This window comes from Panthera tigris, chromosome C2 (genome assembly GCF_018350195.1).
Source record: "Panthera tigris isolate Pti1 chromosome C2, P.tigris_Pti1_mat1.1, whole genome shotgun sequence".
Lineage (NCBI taxonomy): Eukaryota > Metazoa > Chordata > Mammalia > Carnivora > Felidae > Panthera > Panthera tigris.
In genome coordinates, this window is record NC_056668.1 from 2571169 (window position 1) to 2592261 (window position 21093).

A 21093-nucleotide genomic window follows, 5' to 3' on the forward strand; every position below is an offset into this window, starting at 1 on the left:
CTTATCTCCGGGGTCGGTGAGCCGAGACCCCACGCCACAGGGGCAGCCCACGTGCCCCGGACCAAAGCTCCAGTCCCACCTACTTGTACTGCTGACACAGAGGAGTCAAAGGGTCCCGAGATGCCCCTACCGGACCACTGACCCCCAGAGCTACTGTGTAAGCACCCAGGAGAGAATTCCTCAGGTCGCCTCAGACACAAGCTGTATGTGTTCCAGACCTCTTAGTGGTTCGACAAAACTATAAATTCATTTATTAGCCTTGTGAGCAATAACCCATCACCACGTCTTGGCGGGGACTCCTGCTGGTCCAGAAACCTCATACAGGCTTTCTCCAAGTTAAGAGGCCCCCCACTATGGAGTTTCTTTGGGGGGATGGGTACAATGTCCCATGCCGGCCCGTGGTGACAGAGGCACGCCGCTGTGGATACGTGAAGAACCCCCAGACGGGACACTTTAAGCAGAACTGAACACTGCGTGAGATACATCTCAGTGACGTGGTGGCAGAACGAAAGATGAAGGGACTCCAGTAGGCCCTCGTCCACACCAGCTCCTCCAGAGCCGGGCAGGGTTGTACCGTCAATCGAGTCAGTGCTCTGTGGAGAAGCGGCCAGTCCCAGGGCTGAGGATTCTTACTGTGACAAAGGTGAGGGGTGGTGGGGGCTCCTTATGGGGAGCAGAAGCCAGCCTGAAGTCTCCCACTGGCCCAAATGGGACATGGTATTAAAATAAGTGGCAGGAACAGATTACAACCCACAAGATAAAACAGGAAACCATGAGACACCGATGTAAGTCAATCAGCGAGTAAATGAAGTTTGGCGAGAAACTCTGTTTTGGGGCTGCGGAGGCCCTTGCCACACACACCGTTAACAACCAAGGGAAGGGGCCACATTCACAAGCAGGTGCCTCCGCACCAGGGCAGGTGGAAAGCGGAGGCCCGGGCAGGACACGGGGAGAACGAGCATTGTTTCTGATTCCTGCCGAGAGGGGTGACCCCAGTCTAGACGCGAGGGACCACCAGTCACCCGCAGTGGGGACGACGTACAGAATCGCCAGCCTGAGATCCACCCGACATCCAGGTCCTGGATGGTACGCAAGGGCGGAGGACCTGGTCTCATTCAGAGGAAGCTGAAGAGAAGCGAGAATCAGACGCGGGTGACTCCAGATGGGGTCTCGTGGCTGCAGAGGGCATCGCTGAAAAGACCAGAGGCTTAGATGGCACAGAGGGGCCCATGCTAACTCTGACTCGATGACTGTGCTGTGGTTAAGAGAATGCTGGTTGCAGAAAATGCACCTGAAGGGTGCCGGGTGATACACATCAAGTCAGCACACAACCCTCAAGCGGTTTGGGTGAAAAATGCTCCTCGCGTTTGTGACTCCTCTGTAAGTTTCAGGCTGTCTTGGAAAAAACAGCAACATAATCCCCAGCCCGGCCATGTTACCCCCATTTCACAGATAGGTCAGTGAAGGCTCAGAGTGACTGTCTCCTGCCCAACAGCACACACGTGGATGGCTGAGCCAGCCAGGTCCGAGCAGGACCAGGCAGGGGCAGGGGTGAGACGGTCCGGAGTGCACCCCCGCACAGGGGCCAGGCGGGTTCTCTGCAGCCGCAAGGCACCCTCAAGGCCGTCAGTCCGCTCTGATCAGCCGTGGCGCCGTGGCGCCAAGGGCACGCCACAGGCTCACAGGTCAAGCGGCACCGGGGGGCGCCCGCCTAAAGCTGTGCCCCGTCCAGAGGTGGGCGCACCAGGAGGTGTGGCGACTGTGAGAAGCCTGGCGGATCTTCACGCAGGTCAAGGAGTCACCTACCGCCCGGCCCAGCAATTCCGTCCCTGGGTACACACCGAGGAGTGACAGCGGGTCCCCGCAGAAGCTCGTGCGTGTCTACAGCGGCACTAGCGGTCACAAGCGCCCCGCGCACAAACGGTAAACGGAAATGCGGCGGAGGCACCCTCCACTTCGTTTTTACGAAACACCTAGGTCACTACCAGTTCTTGCTAATCAGACGCAATGTGAAGATTTCTGCGTGGAGGGAAAAAAAGACAAAAAGCGGGAAGAGCGGCCAGCACTGGTTCCGCAGCGAGCTGTAACAGAGGCGGCGCGAACCCCAGCAGCGGGCGCGGCCCCGCCAACCTCCTTCCCGGGACCCGCGTCAGCCTCCAGCCGCCACAGCTCTGAGCTGTGTCCGTGAGCACCTGGGCTCGATCACGACTGATTTTGGGTCTCCGTTAGCGAAGTAAGTCCCGGGGAGCAGAATCACAAGAGATTTGGGGTCTGGAGACGCCCAAAAAACTTTCCACGTAAATTAACGGTAACCGTTCTGCTTTATGCCGTTTCGGCTTAAGAAAGGTCTCACAGGAACACTGTGCTTTCGGACAGCAGGTGACACTTGGTAGAACCGTGTGGCATCCACACGGTAGAACATTACTCGGCCACACAGGGAATGAAGTCCTGACCCAGGCGACGTGGGACAACACGGATGCACACAGAAAACATCCGCACCAAAAAGCCGCACACAGAAGGCCCACACGGGATGGGTCCATCTACATGGAAAGTCCAGAACACGCAGACAGAAAATGGGCGCGGGCTGGCCAGGGGCTGGGGTGGCGGTGGGGGCCGCGAGAGGGCCAGTTCAAGGACACTGGTTTCTTTGACAAAAGCTGGAACGTGGATGGTTACGTAACTCTGACCCACGGAGCCCTACGCTCGATGGAGGTGACTTATAATGCCTGTGAGTTACAGCTCAGTAAAGTGATTCTAGAAAAAGAATACACAAGTAATAAACACAACGTCCTCTTCTGGACACAGGCTCTCCTGGGGGCACTGGGTGGCGGTCACCTTCCGTTTCCTCTTGAGGTTGCCCTGTTTGGCCCAAGGAGAGCCCGTCCTGACAGGGAGGGGCGCTGGCAGATGCAGGAGCGACCACAAGCCGCCCACAGCTGGCCAGCGCGCCAACGGTCACATCGTCCGCACGACGCGGTTGGTAAGGGAAGGACCACAGCGTGGTCGGAGAACCGCCTGGAAACAGCACTGAGGAAGCCACAGATCCTCTGGTTTGAGGGCTACGATCTGGTCGGATTTTCGTTTCTTCAGAAATTCCTCGTGTGGCTGTTTCCTTACCTTTTGACCAAAGAAATTTCGGCCGAGACAACAGAGCACAGGCCGTCCCCGCCACACACACAAAACGGCACCAACGGCTGGGGAAGAAACAAGGCCTCAGCAACGTCCGCCTGGCCCCTGCCTGGGCCCGAGCTCTGGGTGGGATGTGCTGCTTTTCCAAGTCACTTTGCACAGCAGGAACCGTGCCCTCCAGGGTCCAGGGGCCCGCCCCGTTGGCCCCTGGCTCTGCCCACCCAGCTGAACTGACTGAACGGGGCCACCGGAAGCCACCTGCCCCCGCGTGCAGCAGGCTTGAGGAACCGGGGTTCGGTGAGAGACCGTGCGGTCCTCTTGCTGGGCTCACCCACACACCTCAGCTCAGCAGTGACCCGGCGGGCCGACCCAGACGGTGCCCACCTATCACCTACGCAGCCCCAAGCCCGGAGGCCACCAGGGACCCACGTGGCACCGACTCACACCTGCGGTCCTCCTAATCCGCATTCTTGGGCCAGGGGCTTCTCACAGCACCCTGGTTCCGGTCAGGGTCCCGGTCACGTCCCGGCAACACACGACTGCCTCAGACCCTCCAGGATGAGAAGCAGGGCCGACGCTGAATTTAAAGGCGCTGAAGGGAGACGGGGGCACCACGGGTCCACCCACAAGTCAGGGCTGAGGGATGAGCAGAGCCAACCTCCCTGCCTCGGACACACCAACCAAGCAGTAGTCGGCTCTGTGTCAGCCCGGCTGCTGACTGTCCGCTCCAAACACAAGTTTACGAAGAGGTCGTCCCGAAAACCACAATTAACGCTCGGTGTCCTCTCCCAAATTTCGAGACGTGTGTGAACTTTTTCTCCACAAAATGGGTACGAGATACAAACGCTACTGGGAACAAGCACCTAGCAGTTTTCCCCACTGGAACTCTTCCTGCACGAACGCACCAGAAGCGGGACTCTGCTGGAAAGAACTGCACAGCATTTTATTCATGGACGCCCCGGGGTGTGGCAGGTCACTGGCCCAGGGAGAGGGTCTGCAGGGCAGTCTCACATCTCGAGGGTTCCTGACCAAGGTCAGCACGGCGCCAGCACGTTCTGGGGCCTGGGGCACGGCCACCGAGCAAGGGGCCCGAGCCTCTGCCGACACAGCAGGTCAGGAGCCGCTGCCATCGGGACACGGTCTTAGGAGCGGGGCCCTGCGGCCCCGATCCCTCGCTCACCTCAGCACAAGACGGAGGGGCTGCAGGGAAGGGCCTCCCCGCACGTGCGGGGCCTGCCGGGGTCACTTCCCACTCCGTGGCGGCTGCCGCCTCCTCATCCGTAGGTCCTGGCAATCGGTCACCTTCGCTCTGGCCCCCGCCCGAGGCTGCCGCCGCCGCCGCCTCTTCCGAGCCCCTCTCCCAGCAGGGCCCCCGGGCTGCTCCTGGGGCCCGGGGCGCTCAGCCCCCGAGCCCTGCCGCCTCGCCATCCTCTCAGCTCCGGAGCTCAGGTCTGGACACGAGTCCTCCTCGCCGCCTTTCCCTGCAACAGCAAGGCCACGTGAACGAGGCGCCGGGGCCTGGTTGCCTCGCTTCCACCCGGACCAAAGACGCTGCCGGCTCCGGGGCCGCACGCGGGACACACAAAGGGAGCCCACACAGAAGCACCGACGGGCTCAGGAGCGTCCCAGCAGCGTGGAGGTCAAGTGCCACAGCCATCGGGCACCCGCGAGGCTATTTATGGTGGCTCCCGGCCGGGCAGGCGGACCGGAAGCAGACCTTCAGGAAAGCCAGCAGACAGACTCAGGAGAGAGGAGGTGGCCACAAACATGCGACCCGAGGGGTGAGGAGGCCCGGAACGCAGGATGGGGCAGACTGGGTCCGGGGTCCAGCCTAGCAGCGCTGCACGAGCTGGGCCACTGACTGCAGCAAGGGCCCGGGCATAAGGCAACACGGGGGGAGGTGGCCTGGGCACAGGCAGAAGCAGTGGCGACCCAGGACACCCTTCAAAGGGTAGATGCCAGGACCTGAGACAGTTAGCACCGTGGGTGAACACCAAGGTTAGCACCAAGGCACGAATCCTACCTGCCTTGTTCTGTAACCCAGATTTGGGCAAACGCTTCTTCGTCTTCCTCTCCCGCCTGTCTTCCTGCAGGTTCCTGCAGGCTTTTTCTGGAACGTCATCCTCAGGGAAGAGCCCTAGGGACCAAGGCAGGTGATCAGGAGGCAAAAGGCAGGTTGTGATGCTGTCGGTGCGCGTTCAGGACTGCAAACCACCATGCAGGGTCCACCTCCAGGTGCCGCGAGCGGGAAGACCGTGTTCATGCCCCCACAGCCACGACCGGCTCGAAGCCGCGCCAGCAGGAAGTGGGGGGGGGGGGGGGGGGTTCCTGCAGCACTGATGGTGGGTCGTGACCCATGCCCTAAAAACCTCATGCTGAAAGGGAGCCAAGACCACCCTCCGGGCCAATGGCGATGTTCTCTATGCTGACGGGGGCAGCGCCTGTGACACCCAGACGTATGCAACACGCACGCACGTGCGTGAATTTTACCTAAAAATACCACACTTCAGCTCACGGTGTGCACAAAGTAGCTGGGGTTACGGTGTGACGGAGGAAGAGGGAGACATGTGACACAGCAGGGACAGTAAATACCGATGGCAGAACTGGACACCCTCCCGACGTCGCTCTGTGTTTAAAAGTTCTCAGAGCGAAATGGGGGACATGCCCGTCTCCAGTCATAAGCCGAGAAAACACCTTTCAGAAGAAGCCTCATTACCAGCCCCCTCAGCCACGCACTGAGAAGTGCTACCATCTGCCACACAGCGTGCCAGCAGCAGGGCAGGCCTGAGAACTCACTAGAAATGCAGGTTCTCGGGCTGCCGTGCCTGGGGGGCCAGCAGAGTGTCACAAGCCCCCGGGGCTCTAGCACACGTGCAGGGCTGACAGCCACAGCATTGGGCTAGGGCGAGCGCAGAACCCCTCGGGCCCCCTCTTCCCCAGAGCCCCGCCTCCGCAGACGAGTCAAGTCATGAGGGTGACCACGCGAGCCAGTGTACGCCCAGGAGAAAGGCCGGGGTCCCGGCGCGAGATGCTCACCTTCAGCGAGGTCCTGCAACCTGCAAGGAAAGACAGGCACTCAGCACGGCCACAGCCACTGCCCGAGGGCGGAGGCCGCACCCGTCTCTGCACTGGGACGCCCGCGATGAAGCCCCCCACCCGTGCTCTGAGGTCGGGACGGAGGGAAGGCGCCAGGCCAAAGGAGCGAGGGCAACGCCAAGGACAGAGGGAAGGGCAACTTACTTCCGGATCACTTTGTAGAGGCGCTTCCTGTTCTGGGAAGGGGTGTCCTGCTGACTGGCCGCCGCGAACAGTCTGCTGGCCACAGCCTCATAGTCAAACTGTTGCCCAAAAAGAGACACCAGTCACCTCCCAGCTGCTCTGGGAGCAGAAACCGAGCAGAGAGAGCACGCAGACCACATGCAGACTCTCTGATGGGGTCACGAGGACGGGTCCTGATGACGTCCTCCCGAGTCCCCTCCGCTAACACCACGTACAAGGCATGAGGGAGCGAGCAGGACCCCAGCGCTACTGACAATGTAAAGGGCCCACCCAGGCCAGCCTCCCTGTGACACCCCCCTCCCCCCCACCGCGCCCCGGGCAGCCACATCAAGATGAGCAGAAAACACTCGTTCAACTCTGACAGATGCTACTTAGGCCATACACCTAATTCCTACTCCTTTAACAAGTAGTCAACGTTTGAAAAGTTAGTAGGAAGTGTACGTTTCCAATGGGCCTGAAGTCACAGGTCCTGTTTGCCGGGTTCTGACCCCGAGCGCAACACAAAAGGTGACCCGTCGGCAGTGCTATCTCGTGGGTCTAGTGCTCCAAGAGGCGAACAGGGAGCACACCGCTTGCACGGACTCCGTGACTCGGCACGTGAGGGGCTGGAGCGCCCGCCTTCCCGGCGAGCAGAGGCGGAGCCAGGCCCCGAACACAGGCCACCCACCTGGAGGACGGGGCCCATGCTGTCCTCGCCATCTCCTGCTGGCTCCTCGCTCGTGTCAGGTGCGGCCCCGTGGAGAGAGCCTAGAACAAAAGGGCCCCCGTGAACAGGTGCATATACCCAGCGTGCAGAGGACCCCAACACAAACACCTGGGAACCTGGAGCCCCGTGCACCAGGGCCCAAGACCTGGGCAGAGGTAGGTGCAGGCTGGGGTGGGGGCTCACACCGAGGGGTAAGGTGCCACTGCAGGCCTGGAAATCAAAGCAACGTCCCAAAGGCGGCGGGGCCTGAGCAGCCCTCAGAGCGAAACTAAGAATTACGAGCGGGCGCTTACATAGCCAACGCAGCGTCAGAAGTTCTGGAGACAAAGAAGAGGGGTGCTAGATCCCACCACGGGAGAGCCCCGGATCAAGGGGCCGCAGAGACAGTGTTCAGATCGCTCGGGGCTATGATGTCACGGCCCACCTGCAGCATGGTTCTGGACAACAGGCAGGCACGCAGGACAGAGAAGGGGGACGGCAGGGCCACAGGCAGGCTCAGGGGGCCCTCCAGGAGACTACTAAACCTGCCTGTGTCGGGGCGACTCGGCTACAGAGGAAAAAGATGGGCAAGATACACAAGATGGCCGGATAAAACGCTGGGGGCACAAACACAGCCGCCAGGAGAGCTCCACTGGGGGCGTGAAGAGCTGGCAGGGGGGGAAATTAACCCTTGAATCCACGGGGTCAAATGACCTTCCATAAGGGCTCTAGAACCACTCACTGGGGAAGGACAGGCTCTTCAACAGACGGTGCTGGGAAAACTGGACATCCATATGCAAGGGAACGAAGCTAGGTCTTGACCTAGCACCATAAACAAAAATCAGCTTGAAGCAGGTGAAAGACCTACGTGTAAGAACTCAAACAGTGTAACCATGAGAAGTAAATAAAGCAAGGCCCTCACGAGACTGGATGCAGCGAGGACTTCTCAGGTGTGGCCCAGAAGACACAGGGAACAGGGCAACTGAATTTTATGAGGATGAAAACTTCCGTGCACCCAAAGCCGCTACCCAGAGGGCAGTGCACAGAGGGAGAAGATATCTGCGAATCACAAACCCGACAAGGCGTGAGTGTCCAAAACACACAGGGAGCCCCTAACACTCAGCGGCACAGGGCACCCTCCCCTGCCCAAAACAAAGGACTAGGGCAGACCCATCTCCGGGAAGACGCACAGACGGCCACCAAGTGCATAAGGGTGTTCACATCCCCGATCATCGGGGACACACAGACCAAAACCACAGCGAGACACCCCCTCACACCCACGGGGATGCTCCCGCCAACAAAACAGGACATGGGGCCCCTTGTGCGCCGTTGGCAGGAATGCAAGATGGTGCAGCTGCTGTGGAAACAGCATGGAGGGGGTCCTCAAAAAATTTTTCAAAACAATTATGTATGATCCCACAATCCCACTTCAGGGCATTTGCCCCCACGAACTGAAAGCAGGGACTCCGAGCAATCCCTGTTCACCCATGTTCACTGCAGAGTCCTTCACAGTAGCTACAATGTGCAGGCAACCCAAGGGTCCCTCGATGGGTGACTGGACACCCATAACATGGTCTATGCACAGTGGTGCACTATTCAACCTTAAGAGAAAAAAAAAGGAAAGAAACTGACATGTGCTCGAGGACGTGATGCTGAGTGAAATCAGCCGGCCACAAAAGGACAAATCCCGTGGGATGCACTTATATGAGGTCCCAGAGCAGTCGGCGTCACGGAGACAGAGAATGGATGGTGGGCGCCATTGGCTGGGGAGGGAGCGATTGAGGGGAGGGGGTCAGCGTTTAACGAGGACAGAGTTTCAGTATGGAAAGATGGAAAGTTCCAGAAAGATGGTGGGGACAGCTGCACAACAGTGTGAACACGCTTACCACCACCGAACTGAGCACTTAACAATGGTTAATGTAGTAAGCTTCACATAACGCATATTTTCGCACAAAAAGAGTCAGAGGCGGGCAGAGTCCTAAAGCTGGCGGTAGACGCACGCCTGCAGCCACAGGCCACGACCGAGGCCACAGGCCACTGAGATCAACTGACGTCCCACGAGGACCCACATGAACATCGAGACGGTGAACAGACCCCACAGCCCTTCCCCGGGACATCCCCCGTGGCAGGTTTCCCCGTGGTACGCTCTATCCACTCACCCACCCACCCCGGCTCGTGGGCACCTCGTCTGTGCCAGGTGCCGCTCCCGGCACTGGGGACGCAGCTGTGATCAACAACACTCGCCGTCCTGGGGGAGCCCACGTCCGGTGGGGAGAAAGGGCCACAAATGACAAACGTGATTTATCTAAGTGATTTATCCCAGAAAGTGAGATGTGTTGGGGGGACACCCAGTGAGCGAGCCAAGGCAGGGGCTGGGAGGCTGTTTCAACAGGGTGGTCCGGGTGGGCCCAGTGAGGGAGGGTTGGGACTGGAGAGAAAGGGTGAGCGGGGAGGAACCGTAAGTCAGAAAGGAGCCAGGGAGTCAGGATCGCATCCTGGGAAAGGGAGGCTGGAGAGGAAAAACACACGTGCTTGTTTCTGGAAGTCAACCCGGCTGCCGAGCCACGGATAAAAGCTGGGGGTAAGCTCAGGAACAAGGGGACCAGGCCAGAGGTGAACGCGGGGACCCCGGCAGGCACCGAAGCTTGCCGGGCCAGGACGGGTGCCGGCACACCAGATGTGCCGTGACCCTCACCTCTCCGTGGCTCCTTGGACGGCACGTCCTCCTCCCGCTCGTCCTCCGACGTCCCCTCCTCCTCCTCTGCTGCCTCCAACTCACTCATAAGGTCCTCGATGGCAAACGGGGCCTGCTCCACGATCGTTTCAAAGACGCCCCGAGCGATGTTATGCAACACCAGGGAGCTGAGGGGCAGCCGCACAGGAGCAGGCCAGTTAGGTCGCGCCCATCCGTCCAGCCCCGCCCACGGCAGCCGCCCTCCAGTGACCCTGTCATGCACCCGGACGGGACTCAGCCTCTCTTCCCGGAGGTGGGCATCCGGGGAACTCAGCGAGAAAGAACCGGCCGGAGGAAGCCCTGCCACTTACTCCTCAGTCTGAGCGGCGATCGTGCAGAAGGGCTCGATGAACTTGAGGTTCTGGTCCGCCGTCAGCTACGGGAAGAGACAGGCGTGGCCTGAGGCCCTCGTGCCTGAGCACGGGTGAGGGGCTCGGCCGCCACCCTCGGCCCGCCGCCCTCACCTCCGCGGCGCCCACTTTGCTCAGCTCCTCCAGGAAGATCTCAAGGAAGTGGCTCTTGACCCCGCTGGGGGCCTGGCTGTCAGGGTGCAGGATCTCTGTCGTCAGCAGCTCCAGCAGCCGTTCCGCCTGCCTGAGGAGGGAGACGGGCAGGTACAGCAGGCGGCCACAGCCGGCCACGAGCCGGTGAGGTCCCTCTACCTGAAGCGGAACTCGGACGGGGCACGGTGACAGGCAAGCGCCCATCCTCCCAACGTGCCGCTTTCCGCCGGTGCCTATCTGGTGACCCGGGCAGGTCTGTTCCAGCACAAAGGACTCGTCATTACAGATGTGGGACCACTGTCGGCACCAGCACACGTGGCAAGACAACCTCAGCTACGAGGGCCTTCCCTTCCAACACCATGCCGGGGGCCTGGAGTGACAAGAGGCCGCACCACCACGTCTCGCACGGCTCCGTCCTCGCGGGGAAGGAACGCCAGGACAGGGCAAAGAAAGGAGGGGAGGCCAGCGAGGGGGAAGAGCCGCTTCCCCGGTTCCACTGCATGGAGTACGTGGCCCGGGCAGACCACGTCTGCCCTCCCCTAGCATGCTGGTTTCAGTGGTCTGAGGCCTGGGGCTCCAAGGTCAGAGAGCCCTGGCGACCAGCCTTTGATGGTCCCGATGCATCGACGTGCAGAGTAACGTAGTGTTCCCTTCACCTGAATCGTAAAACGCGCCTTCTCTAACGAGCTCCGCGGCTGAAGCGGACGCTTGGCCGCACGGGGACTCGCTGGCTAGGAAAGGATGCTGTCTGCGGCTCAGCCTGGGGACCCCTCCTCCCAGGCCAGGGCCAGTAACGAACGTTGCCAGGCAACCGGCGCCATCCGGCTGCTCGAGAACGGGGACAGGCTGCAAGGACAGCCGGGGAGGACAACACTGGTGACCCCAGGCCGATGGGAGGCTCCCAGCTTCTTCAAGAGGACCTCTGCATTCAATTCCCCACAACGAGGCTGGAACTACTCTCGCAATGATAAACCGAAGAGTTAACAGAAATAAGACGTCCCTTTAACATGCCCCTCTGCTCAGGCACCAGCCACCTATGGGGACTGAAATCCTGAGTCCCGTCCGGTGGGCGCCTGACCCCGGGCACCACCCCCCCCGGAAGTAAAGGATGAAAATCACTCACAAGCAGAGGCACCCTTGCCCTAAACATGAAGTCACTCATAATCAGGGAATACGGTCCGCTCCTGCTGATCCATGTTTATTTGGGAAAACGCGGGCCAGAGGCAAGGACGTCCCCTCGCTCTGCAGAAGATGCACCGCCTGGGCTGGGACACATGCCTGGTGCAGCAGCTAGGCCAGTGGCACTGGTTTTAGGGTCCGCAGGCTTGAAATGAGCACTTTAGCATACTTACGATTCTTAATCACGAAACCACTCACAATATGTTGTTTCCGACCCTCACCGCTCCCCAGACCTTGCAGCAGAACACGGGACACAGGGGGTGCCTTTGATGCATCGTCAGTGAAATAAAAAAGCGCTCTGCAAACGTGGTGTTTGCTCCACGCCCCTCTGTGCCCCGCACACAGAACACCGCAGAACCTTAAAGGTCGTTACCTGTTGCTGTTCAGCATCTTAAATGTGTTCTGAGTTCCTACACAGGGAAGTGTCACTCTCACGATGAGAAAAAAGTGTAAAGAAACAGAGTTTTAATTTTAAAAGCTTTAAAATGGCAGCTCAGAAACCCATCTGGAGCCACAGACCTCGGCCTGCCTCCTGAAGGTGTAGACAGTGGTGCCATACCTGGGAGGCACGGCCCAGGTGGCCTTGCCGGGCGTGGTCCCGGGGGGGCCCAGGAGGGTGGAGGAGGGCTGGGGCTCGGCACAGCCCCCCAGCCCGGAGCCCGGGGGAGCCCAAGGCCGGCCACAGACCGAGGGGGCCTCTTAATGTGGGGGACGCGGACTTCCCCCATCACAAGCACCACTGTCAAAAGTGACAAGTCTGAATGAATCAAAACTTTCTGTGACTGGAAGCAAATACCACTGATAACAGAGCCAACTATGCCACCCCATATGAAAACAAAACAAAAAACAAAAACAACCACCTTGGCTGTGCGTTAACTATGTTGAGAAATGACACTACATTATTTACAATGAGAGAACTCGATTGGGATTCAGAGTAAGAACTCACCATCAAGGCTGAAAACGTTCACTTCTGAGGACACAAGAACCAACTACAATGTTACAAATGCCTTCCTATGAAGCACCACTGGGTCACCCTTTCACGGGAAAACTGACGTCTCTTTATGACAAAGAGCTAAAGAAGAGGCACGTGACCCAACCCCCAGGGAAGGAACGTGGGCTCGCCCGTGAGAAGCACAGCGGCTCTCAGGATGCACCATGAATACCAACCTTTCTTCCCACCCCTGCATCTTCAGGGCCTTCAAGGACTCGTTCAGGACCATCCGCATGAGCTGTGGCATGAACAGAGGCCCCCGTTAGTGGGAGCAAGGCCCCGACTTCCCAGAATCCCCTCCACCCTGGTCGTCTCCGTGGCCCAGAGCGCACAGCAGGCCCCCCAGAGCTGCTGGTGGACAGGACACCGAGCTTCAGGACCCTGAGTCCAGAGGATACGCCACTGCCCCCAGGCTGGGATGTTCCCACCTTCCAAGAGCACCCGGAATTCTAGCTCACGGTGGACACATCCGGGGGCACCGGCAGCACCATCAACAAAAGCCAAACGGAAGTGTCCTCGTTTCAGGGGTGGGAGCAGAGAACCAAGCGTGGGTCCCCCCTGGGGAGGCAGAGCGCTTTGGGAAAACCAGGTCTGAAACGGAGAACGGCCCCTCTGGGCCCCCCCCCCGAGGGCTGCTGTCCCGACAGAATGGAAGCATTCGCTCGCCCTCTCGCCTTCACATCAGGTCCCGGCTCCCCCCCCCCAACTCCCCGCTTCCCGCTGCAACAGCCTTGCCACCCGGTTTCCCCACCGTCCAGAGGCCGAGCAGCACGCCCGCAGAGGGGTCCGGCAGTGGTAAAGGGACAGAGGGTGCACAGGGCACAGCTGGCAGCCAGAAGACCCGTGCCTAGGAACACGGGGGGCTCATGTGACATCACTCCTGGGGCCGGCGGCGCCACCGAGGGGGCTGGCCTCTACAGGGGGCTGTGCTGCCGGGCGGGCTTACACGGGCCCCCACCAAGCAACAGAAGCCATCCTTCCAAGGTCGCGGCAACTGCATCTCAGGGAACGGGGAGCTGACTCACACAGAAGCTCCTCTGTCTTGTAAACCTGCACCTTGTGCACGTGCACAGCTCGGGCCCTGGCCCCACCCCGACTGCCCTAGCGTCCACCCTCCTTCCTTCTTGGGCTCCGGGCCTTGCCCGCTAGCTGGTCCTCACCCTGACGTCTGAGATACACAGTGTCCACGCAGCCCTGGGCCGAGTCTGAGCCGGCAGCCGATCCCGAGTAACTACAGCCCCACGGGGCCGTCCTCAGTGAGGCCCAGCCAGTGCCCTACTGGGTTCCCACTGGGTCCCCTGCTCTCAGACGGCAACACTGCCCCAAGTCCCAGCGAATACCACTGTAGTGACGAGACTGCGGTTCTATAATGGGGGGGAGGGGAGTGGACGGCAAGACCCTGAGTGCGTAAAACTCCACCTGTCCTGCATTTCTGAGAGCAGACAAGTAACCGAAGTTTGCAGGAATGCAGCACAGAAAAGAAAAAGCGGATTCTGCACACAACTATCACATGAATCGTCCTCACGCAGAGGAAAACATCACAGGCTGGAGCCCACCGTGGACCCGAGGTCTGTGTCTCGGGCACGAACCCGACGGAGGCTTGCTGGCTCACAGGTCCACGGCCTCTCCAGCAGGGATGCGATGGCTGCACCACCGACTCTCCCCAGACGGGTGACTCTGACACCCCTGCCTGAGACCGAAGCCCGTGCATTACGTTCTGAACCGTCTGCACGCTCACCGACCCTGAGATGGGGCAGACGCTGTGCAATCGCGGGCCCGTGCTGCCCTCGAGCCCGTTGGACTCACGGGTCACAGTCCTCAGGGCCATCGCGCTGCCCAGGCAGGGCAGGAAAGGCTCAGAGGCCACATCTCTCGGTGCCGTGCCCCCAGCTCTCCCCCACCTGCCCTCATGCCCACGGCTGCCGGCACGGCGGGGCCCAGAGAACGCAGAGCCTCCTCACCATGTAGAACTTATCCAGGCGCAGTCTGTCAATGCCCGTCCACTCGCGGTTCATGGTTTGCCAGAATGTTTGAAGGAACAGGTGCTCTGAAGGAGAAAGGCCAGAAGAGAATCACAGGGGAACACGGGTGCCGCTTTGCAAGGTGGGGTGAGACAATGTGGAGAAACCCGGTCAGGACGCCACGCGCAACCAACCGCTGGGGTCCTTGCCCCAGGCCGCGGAGCTCAGAAGCGGTGTTAGGAAGCGGGCCTAGAAATGGGCCCAGGAGGGACCTCAGAAAGCAAGCGCCCAGCTACAACCTCAAACCGCAGCCACGTTCTCTGAAGAACAGGCACAGAAAGCTGGCAAAGCCGGCAGCAGAGAAGCGGCTCCAGCCAGTCCCCCCGCCCCCTCCCCGACACCCACGCCCGGCCCCCACATCCCCTAACCCGCTCAGGCACAGAAGCCCACCAATGGCGGGAAGTCACACACAGTGCTACGAGCTGTGTCCCCCAAATTCACGTCGAACCCTAACCCCAGGACCTCGGAATAACTTTATCTGAAGATCGGGTCTTTAAAGAGGGAATGAAGGTAAAACGAGGGGAGCGATGGGGGCCCTAAGCCAATCTGATTTGTGTCTTTGTAAGAAGAGATCAGGACACAGACACACAGAGGGACGAGCAGGTGAGGACACGGGGAGAGGACGGTGTCTGCACGCCCAGGAGCAAGGCCTCCAGGAACCAGCCCTGCCCACGCCTTGACCCTGGGACACACGTGGGGCCTCCCTGATCTCCTGTGACAAGTTTCTCCAACAGCAAAGGTTGGTCAGGCGCTTCAATAACAGACAAGCCCAAGTTCAACTCGTACAACTATCACCAGGCGAGTCTTTCTACTTGGCCTTCTGCAGGCTCTCAGAGAGAACAAGTTAGAAAACACAGACCTCCGCTGTCTGCTCAGATGTAGTTACCTCGACTACCTGTGCACCCCTAACTGCACTACTCCACCCACGTAAGTGTAACTGAACTAAACCCGCCCGGTCCTCACCAGCAACGGCCACACTATCTACAGGGTGACACCGGGCCACCCTGGCTGTGGCCCACCTGAACACCGTGGGGAGGTCGAAACTGCCGGTGCCCGGCCCCAACGCCAGAGCCACATTCATCTGGACCGGGGTCTAGACGTCGAGATTTGTAAAGATGCCCCAGTGATCACAGCGGGCAGGCAGCAGGGTTGAGAACCACGCATCTTGGGCAGCACAAGCACAGAAACGCTGGGGAAACACTGAGGGAACACCCCACCTATCAGGTGACTCAGCCAAGCAATTCGGCAACCCTGCACTAGGTCTCCAGTTCTAGGTCTCCGTTTTTACTTTAAAATGTAAGATACCGGCCCTTTAGATGCCAGCTGGGTCCACGGTGGATAAACAGGTTAATACCGTTTATCGGACACCTAGAGCCAGGGTTTTGCAGTTAAGCACCAGCAGACGCCAGGAAGAACGGGGCCTCCCTTTTCTCTAGGTCTCAGGACGCAAGCCTCGCACGTCCCGTAGCCAACGTTCTGCCCTTACCCCAGGGCTTCCCCAGGGCAGGGATACTCACGTGCCTCTGTGGTCTGAAAAGCATGGATGAGCTGGGAAATGGTCCTCCCTAGTTCCTCCTGCGTGGTAAACAGTAAAAACCGCTCTCAGACCCTGAAGAAACGTGGTCTTACAACAAGAAGCATCAGCAGAGAGGGGTGCCCGGGTGGCTCAGTAGGTTAAACATCCGACTTCAGCTCAGGTCATGATCTCGCGGTTCGTGAGTTCAAGCCCCACGTCAGGCTCTGTGCTGACGGCTCGGAGCCTAGAGCCTGCTTCTGATTCTGTGTCTCCCTCTCTCTCTCTGCCCCTCCCCCATTCATGTTCTGTCTCAAAAATAAATAAACGCTAAAAAAATTTTAATATAAAAGTATGTTTATTACAATATTGGTTTTTTTCGGTTTTTTGTCTATTCACTTGTTATTTTTCAATTTACATCCACGTTAGTTAGCATATAGTGCAACAATGATTTCAGGAGTAGCTTCCTTAATGCCCCTTACCCATTTAGCCCATCGCCCCTCCCACAGCCCCCCCCAGTAACCCTGTCTGTTCTCTGTATTTAAGAGTCTCTTCTGTTTTGTCCCCCTCCCTGTTTTTTTTATATTATTTTTGTTTCCCTTTCTTTATGTTCACCTGTTTTGTCCCTTAAAGTCCTCATACGAGTGAAGTTATATACTTGTCTTTCTCTGACTAATTTCACTTAGCATAATACCCTTCAGGTCCTTCCACGTAGTTGCAAATATCAAGATTTCATTCTTTTTGATTGCCGAGTAATACTCCATTTTATATATATATATATATATATATATATATATATATATATATATACACACACACACACACACACACACACACACACACACACCCACCCCACATCTCCTTTATCCATTCATCCCTCGGTGGACATTTGGGCTCTTTTAGACTTTGGCTATTGTCGACAGCACTGCTATAAACATGGGGGTGCATGTGCCCCTTTGAAACAGCACACCTGTATCCCTTGGATAAATACCTAGTAGTGCAATTGCTGGGTCGTAGGGTAGTTCCATTTTTCATTAAAAAAAAACCAAAAAACAGTTTTTTGTTTTTTTAGCAAAAAATAAAAAATACAGCATCGAAGCTGTGAAAGTGCACCCAGTGTCTGAGGCTACCTTAAATGCCCATCTGTCCTCCCACTGGCACGGCTACTCCGGCTTCTCCTGCTACCGCCTCATACGCTCACCTGGAGGAGGGCCTTGTCCTGCATCCACATGCAGTAAAACAGTCCTTTCCAAACCTTCAGCAGCTCGTCATGAGTGAAACCACCTGCACCAGAAACAGCAACACTCGAGGTAAACCAAGATTTGAGTGCCAGGAACGAAGCCAGAGAAATGCGACTGCCCGAATTACATCAAAGCCTCTCACTGTCAAGGTGCCTGGCCCTCTCCTCCGGCGCCATCCTCCCAACTCAGAACCCGCTGGGACTGGGCCTAGACCCCCAGGTAACAGCCATTTCATTCATCCAATAAACAAGAATCTACAAGTATCCATATTCCATTTCTGGGCTCTCAACACTGCATGCGTCTGTTAAAATGCATTCAGCTCTGCACTTGGGATCTGTGCATTTTTGTGTTAAGCTTCAAATTTTAAACGAAAAAGTTAATTCATTCAAACTAGGAAGGGAGCTACAGAAAAGCACTTGAAATATTTACAGGGGTCCTAAAAATGTGCCCGGCACTCCGTTCCTGAAGCAAAGGTTCTCAGACTTTAGCACTAGGAATGGAATCACTTGGAAGGTTTCTGACTCCTTAGGGCTGGAATGGGACTCAATAATTTGCATTTCTAACACGTGCCCGGGTGACGCGGAAGCTGCTGAGAGGGGCCACACTTTCAGAAGCAGCGTTAGAGAGATCAGTTCACAAGAAGCACGTTCTCCGCCCCGGCAGAGGCCACACTGCACCTAACTCAGACCACAACCCAGTGACTACACAAAGAGAAAACTACCAACGGCAACAAATGCCGCCCTGAGGGAAAAATACCGAGTGCCCGAACACCGGGTAGCACAGATATCAGGACACACGGTCTGAGGACGGCGCCGGTTCCCAGGGGGAGGGAGGTCCGAGCTGGGAAAAGGAGGTAAGGGCTGGAGAGGGGGGAAGGGGTCCACGAAGAGGGACACGTGGTCACCACCACCACCTGGAGGGGCCGCGAGGGGCCGAAGAGGGGAGGGGCGCAGGGCGAGAGCTCGCCGGGCAGGACAGGGGGGCCTGCACCACACGGAGGCCGCGCCGGCCCGGCCACGTGGAGGTCCCGCGTGGTTCCGAGGTCCCACCCGGCCCCGCGCCTCCGCAGGCCTCCGGCCGCCCCGCGACCCCCGCCGCGGTCCCACCCCCGCAGGGCGCCCACGCCCCGCCAGCCCACGCCAACCTGCGGCCCGCTGAGTCCTGGCGACGATGTATTTCCGGAGCCTCTTCACCGCCCGGTCCCGGGTCACCTGCTCGTTCCCGGCCAGGCGCTGGGCCAGCTGGATCTCCGGGGGGAGCGGCACGCGCGGGCCCATGGCGAACGCCCCCGACCCTCGGGCGCCGGCGACCACTTCGCTTCGCCGGGGCGCGCGCGCGCGTGACGTCACAGGACCGCGCCGGCCTCTCTGGGGCGTGCGCGTGACGTCATCGGCCCCGCCCGTCTCTCTCGGCGCGAGCGAGTGACGCCTGCCGGCCGCGCCGGCGTCTCTGGGGGCGCGAGCTCCCGCCGCCTGGCGGCCGGTCCGGGATGCCGCTTCGCTGGTTCTGCGGGTGGCCGTTCACCCTGGACACTCGGGGTTAAAGAGAGACCATTATGGGGCGCCTGGGTGGCTCGGTCGGGTCAGTGTCAGGAGTCTTCATCTAGGCTCAGGTCGTGATCTCACCGTGGGTGAGGTCGAGCCCTGCGTGGGGCGCCTTGCTGGCAGTGTGGAGACGGCTTGCAGTTCTCTGCCTTTCCCTTTCTCTCTCTCTCTCTCTCTCTCTCTCTCCCCCCCTCCCCTGCTTGCGCATGCGTGGGCTCTGTCTCCCTCTCTAAATAAATAAATAACTTAAAAAAAAAAAAGAGGAAGAGGTCGTTAAGCGTGTGCCCGTCTTTTGGGGGGCTGTAGTTCACCCTGTAAGGGTTAAATTGTAGTGTAGGGCTAAAGCTTAGCTTGAAAAATAACAGCTTGGTGTTGACACTGAAGGTTAAGCGATAACAGCCTTGCAACACTGAAGGTTAAGCGATAACAGCCTCGCTTTGCTCTTGTAAACTAGCTTCATACTCTTGTAAATTAGGCCTCACCAATTAAGGAAACAAAAGTTCAAAGAAAAGAGCATCGGAGGCAGGGTCAACGAGATCCACTGGTTGCAACTTAGAGGCAGAAAGTCTAAAATAAACACCTTATTAGGCAACTGTTTCTAACTCATCTGGCAACTGTTTTCTGACTCATCTGGAAACTTTCTTTGTTCTGTTCCCAGGTGTTGATAAAACGATGTGATCGGTTATAAAAACTCTGTATCCCAGCTGTTCGGGGCCGCACTCTTACCAAGAGTGTTGGCCCCCGATCGGTCAGCCTTGCCTCTCATTGTAATAAACTTTGTTGTGACTGTCACTGGTGCCCGTAGCATTCTGTTTCAGGAGTCGTGTGGATGCAACAACCCCGCCAGTGGGCGTAGGATGCCAGAGAGCAAACACAGGAGTGGTCGAATTGGAGGCAGACCCCGTGAAGCCCCCCGTGAACGGTTGATGCAGGCGAAGGTCATCCGAAAATGCAACAACGGAGGGAAAAAGATGTCACTGGGAGGGGAGGTGTCAGCCGCACCCCAAGTGTCTGGCACCACTGGGGCACCGTGTACCAGTGTTGCCGAAGGGTCTATCACAGCCAGTAACTCAGAGAAGGAAGGGAGCCCTGGCGCTGCCCGGTCAACTGCTCCCTCCCAGGAATCGAGGAGCCTGCACAAGTGGAAACACAGCTCAGGGCCGGGTTTGTCGAACAAACGTGGATAAACATCTTGCAAGAGAACGTTGTCAAACAAACGTGGATAAACCTCTTGCAAGAGAAGCCAAGCACTCAAGAGAGGAGGGTTTGGAAAAGAGAAAGGTAGAAATTTACTCTGGGTGCCGGCAACCAGGGGACGCAGCAGGCTCGAGCTTCACCAACCCACCTCTCCACTGCTGGCAAGATGGACACCCAGAGTTTCCTCGAGAGAGGTTCAGGGGGTACGTGCAAGAGAGCAGGCAGAGAGTGCATAATCATGGGTGGGGTTCGGTATGTGCTCAGCCCCTGGTCATGGGCAGGGAAGGGGACGTGCTGCATGCGGTCCTCTATAGGCATTCTGTTGCTATCAGGGCTTTTCTGGTCCGGCGTTAACGATGGTTTGGTCATTGTCAATGTCTCAAGATAGTGTAATAAGAAATAACCGTTGGCCACTACAGTTGAGCAAGAGGGCTCGCTAACACCAGCATCACTTGCGGCGCAGTCTAGCCTAAACCTTGCCCAGCCTTTAGGTCTGCACCCCTGCTTTCAGGACACCCCTGCTTTTCGTCCACCCGCAGTGCACGAGAAAATAATCGGGAACCCGGGTCTGGGACAGTTTGCAGGCAGCTGCCCTGATCTCTTCACAAAGTTAATGTCATAAACAAGGAATGAATGAATGAATATATAAAGGATGGGGGAATGAAACATGCAAATCTTGATTGGATCCTGGTTCAAAGAAAAAGTTAAAAGGTCATTTGGGAAACAATTGGGAAAGCGTGCATACAGACTAGATGTTAGATTATAGTACAGAATAATTGTTTGTTTTTCCAGGTGTGACTGATATTTATGTAGAATGGGGTTCAGCAGGTTTTTTCTCTTTTTTTTAATGTTTATTTATTTTTGAGAGAGAGACAGAGAGTGAGTGGGGGAGGGGCAGAGAGAGAGGGAGACACAGAATCCGAAGCAGGGTCCAGTTTCTGAGCTGTCAGCACAGAGCCTGATGCCGGGCTTAAACCCACAGACCATGAGATCATGACCTGAGCCAAAGTCAGATGCTTAACCGACTGAGTCACCCAGGCGCCCCATCAGCAGCTTTTTTCTTTAAAGGGCTATGTG

At 57.9% G+C, this 21093-nt stretch overlaps 1 protein-coding gene across 1 annotated transcript; it reads right to left on the reverse strand.

Moving 5' to 3' along the window:
- Positions 1-226: 226 nt before the first annotated feature.
- Positions 227-18913, reverse strand: RRP1 (ribosomal RNA processing 1). Its single transcript, XM_042998847.1, has 13 exons — positions 18420-18913; positions 17236-17318; positions 16039-16096; positions 14462-14547; positions 12677-12738; positions 10292-10421; positions 10139-10203; positions 9789-9955; positions 7076-7155; positions 6370-6467; positions 6166-6185; positions 5153-5266; positions 227-4610 (listed from the first exon to the last, which is right to left on the reverse strand). The coding sequence occupies exons 1-13, from the start codon at positions 18550-18552 to the stop codon at positions 4372-4374; spliced, it is 1335 nt and encodes a 444-aa protein (XP_042854781.1). The 5' UTR covers positions 18553-18913; the 3' UTR covers positions 227-4371.
- Between the last annotated feature and the right edge of the window lie 2180 nt (positions 18914-21093).

Coding starts and splice junctions, on each gene's coding strand:
- RRP1 (XM_042998847.1), bottom strand. CDS start 18,552: ATGGGCCCGCGCGTGCCGCTCCCCCCGGAGATCCAGCTGGCCCAGCGC. Junction 10,204..10,291: donor GCAAAGTGGGCGCCGCGGAG/GTGAGGGCGGCG, acceptor CTCTTCCCGTAG/CTGACGGCGGACCAGAACCT. Junction 4,611..5,152: donor TGGGTTACAGAACAAGGCAG/GTAGGATTCGTG, acceptor TTGCTGTTGCAG/GGAAAGGCGGCGAGGAGGAC.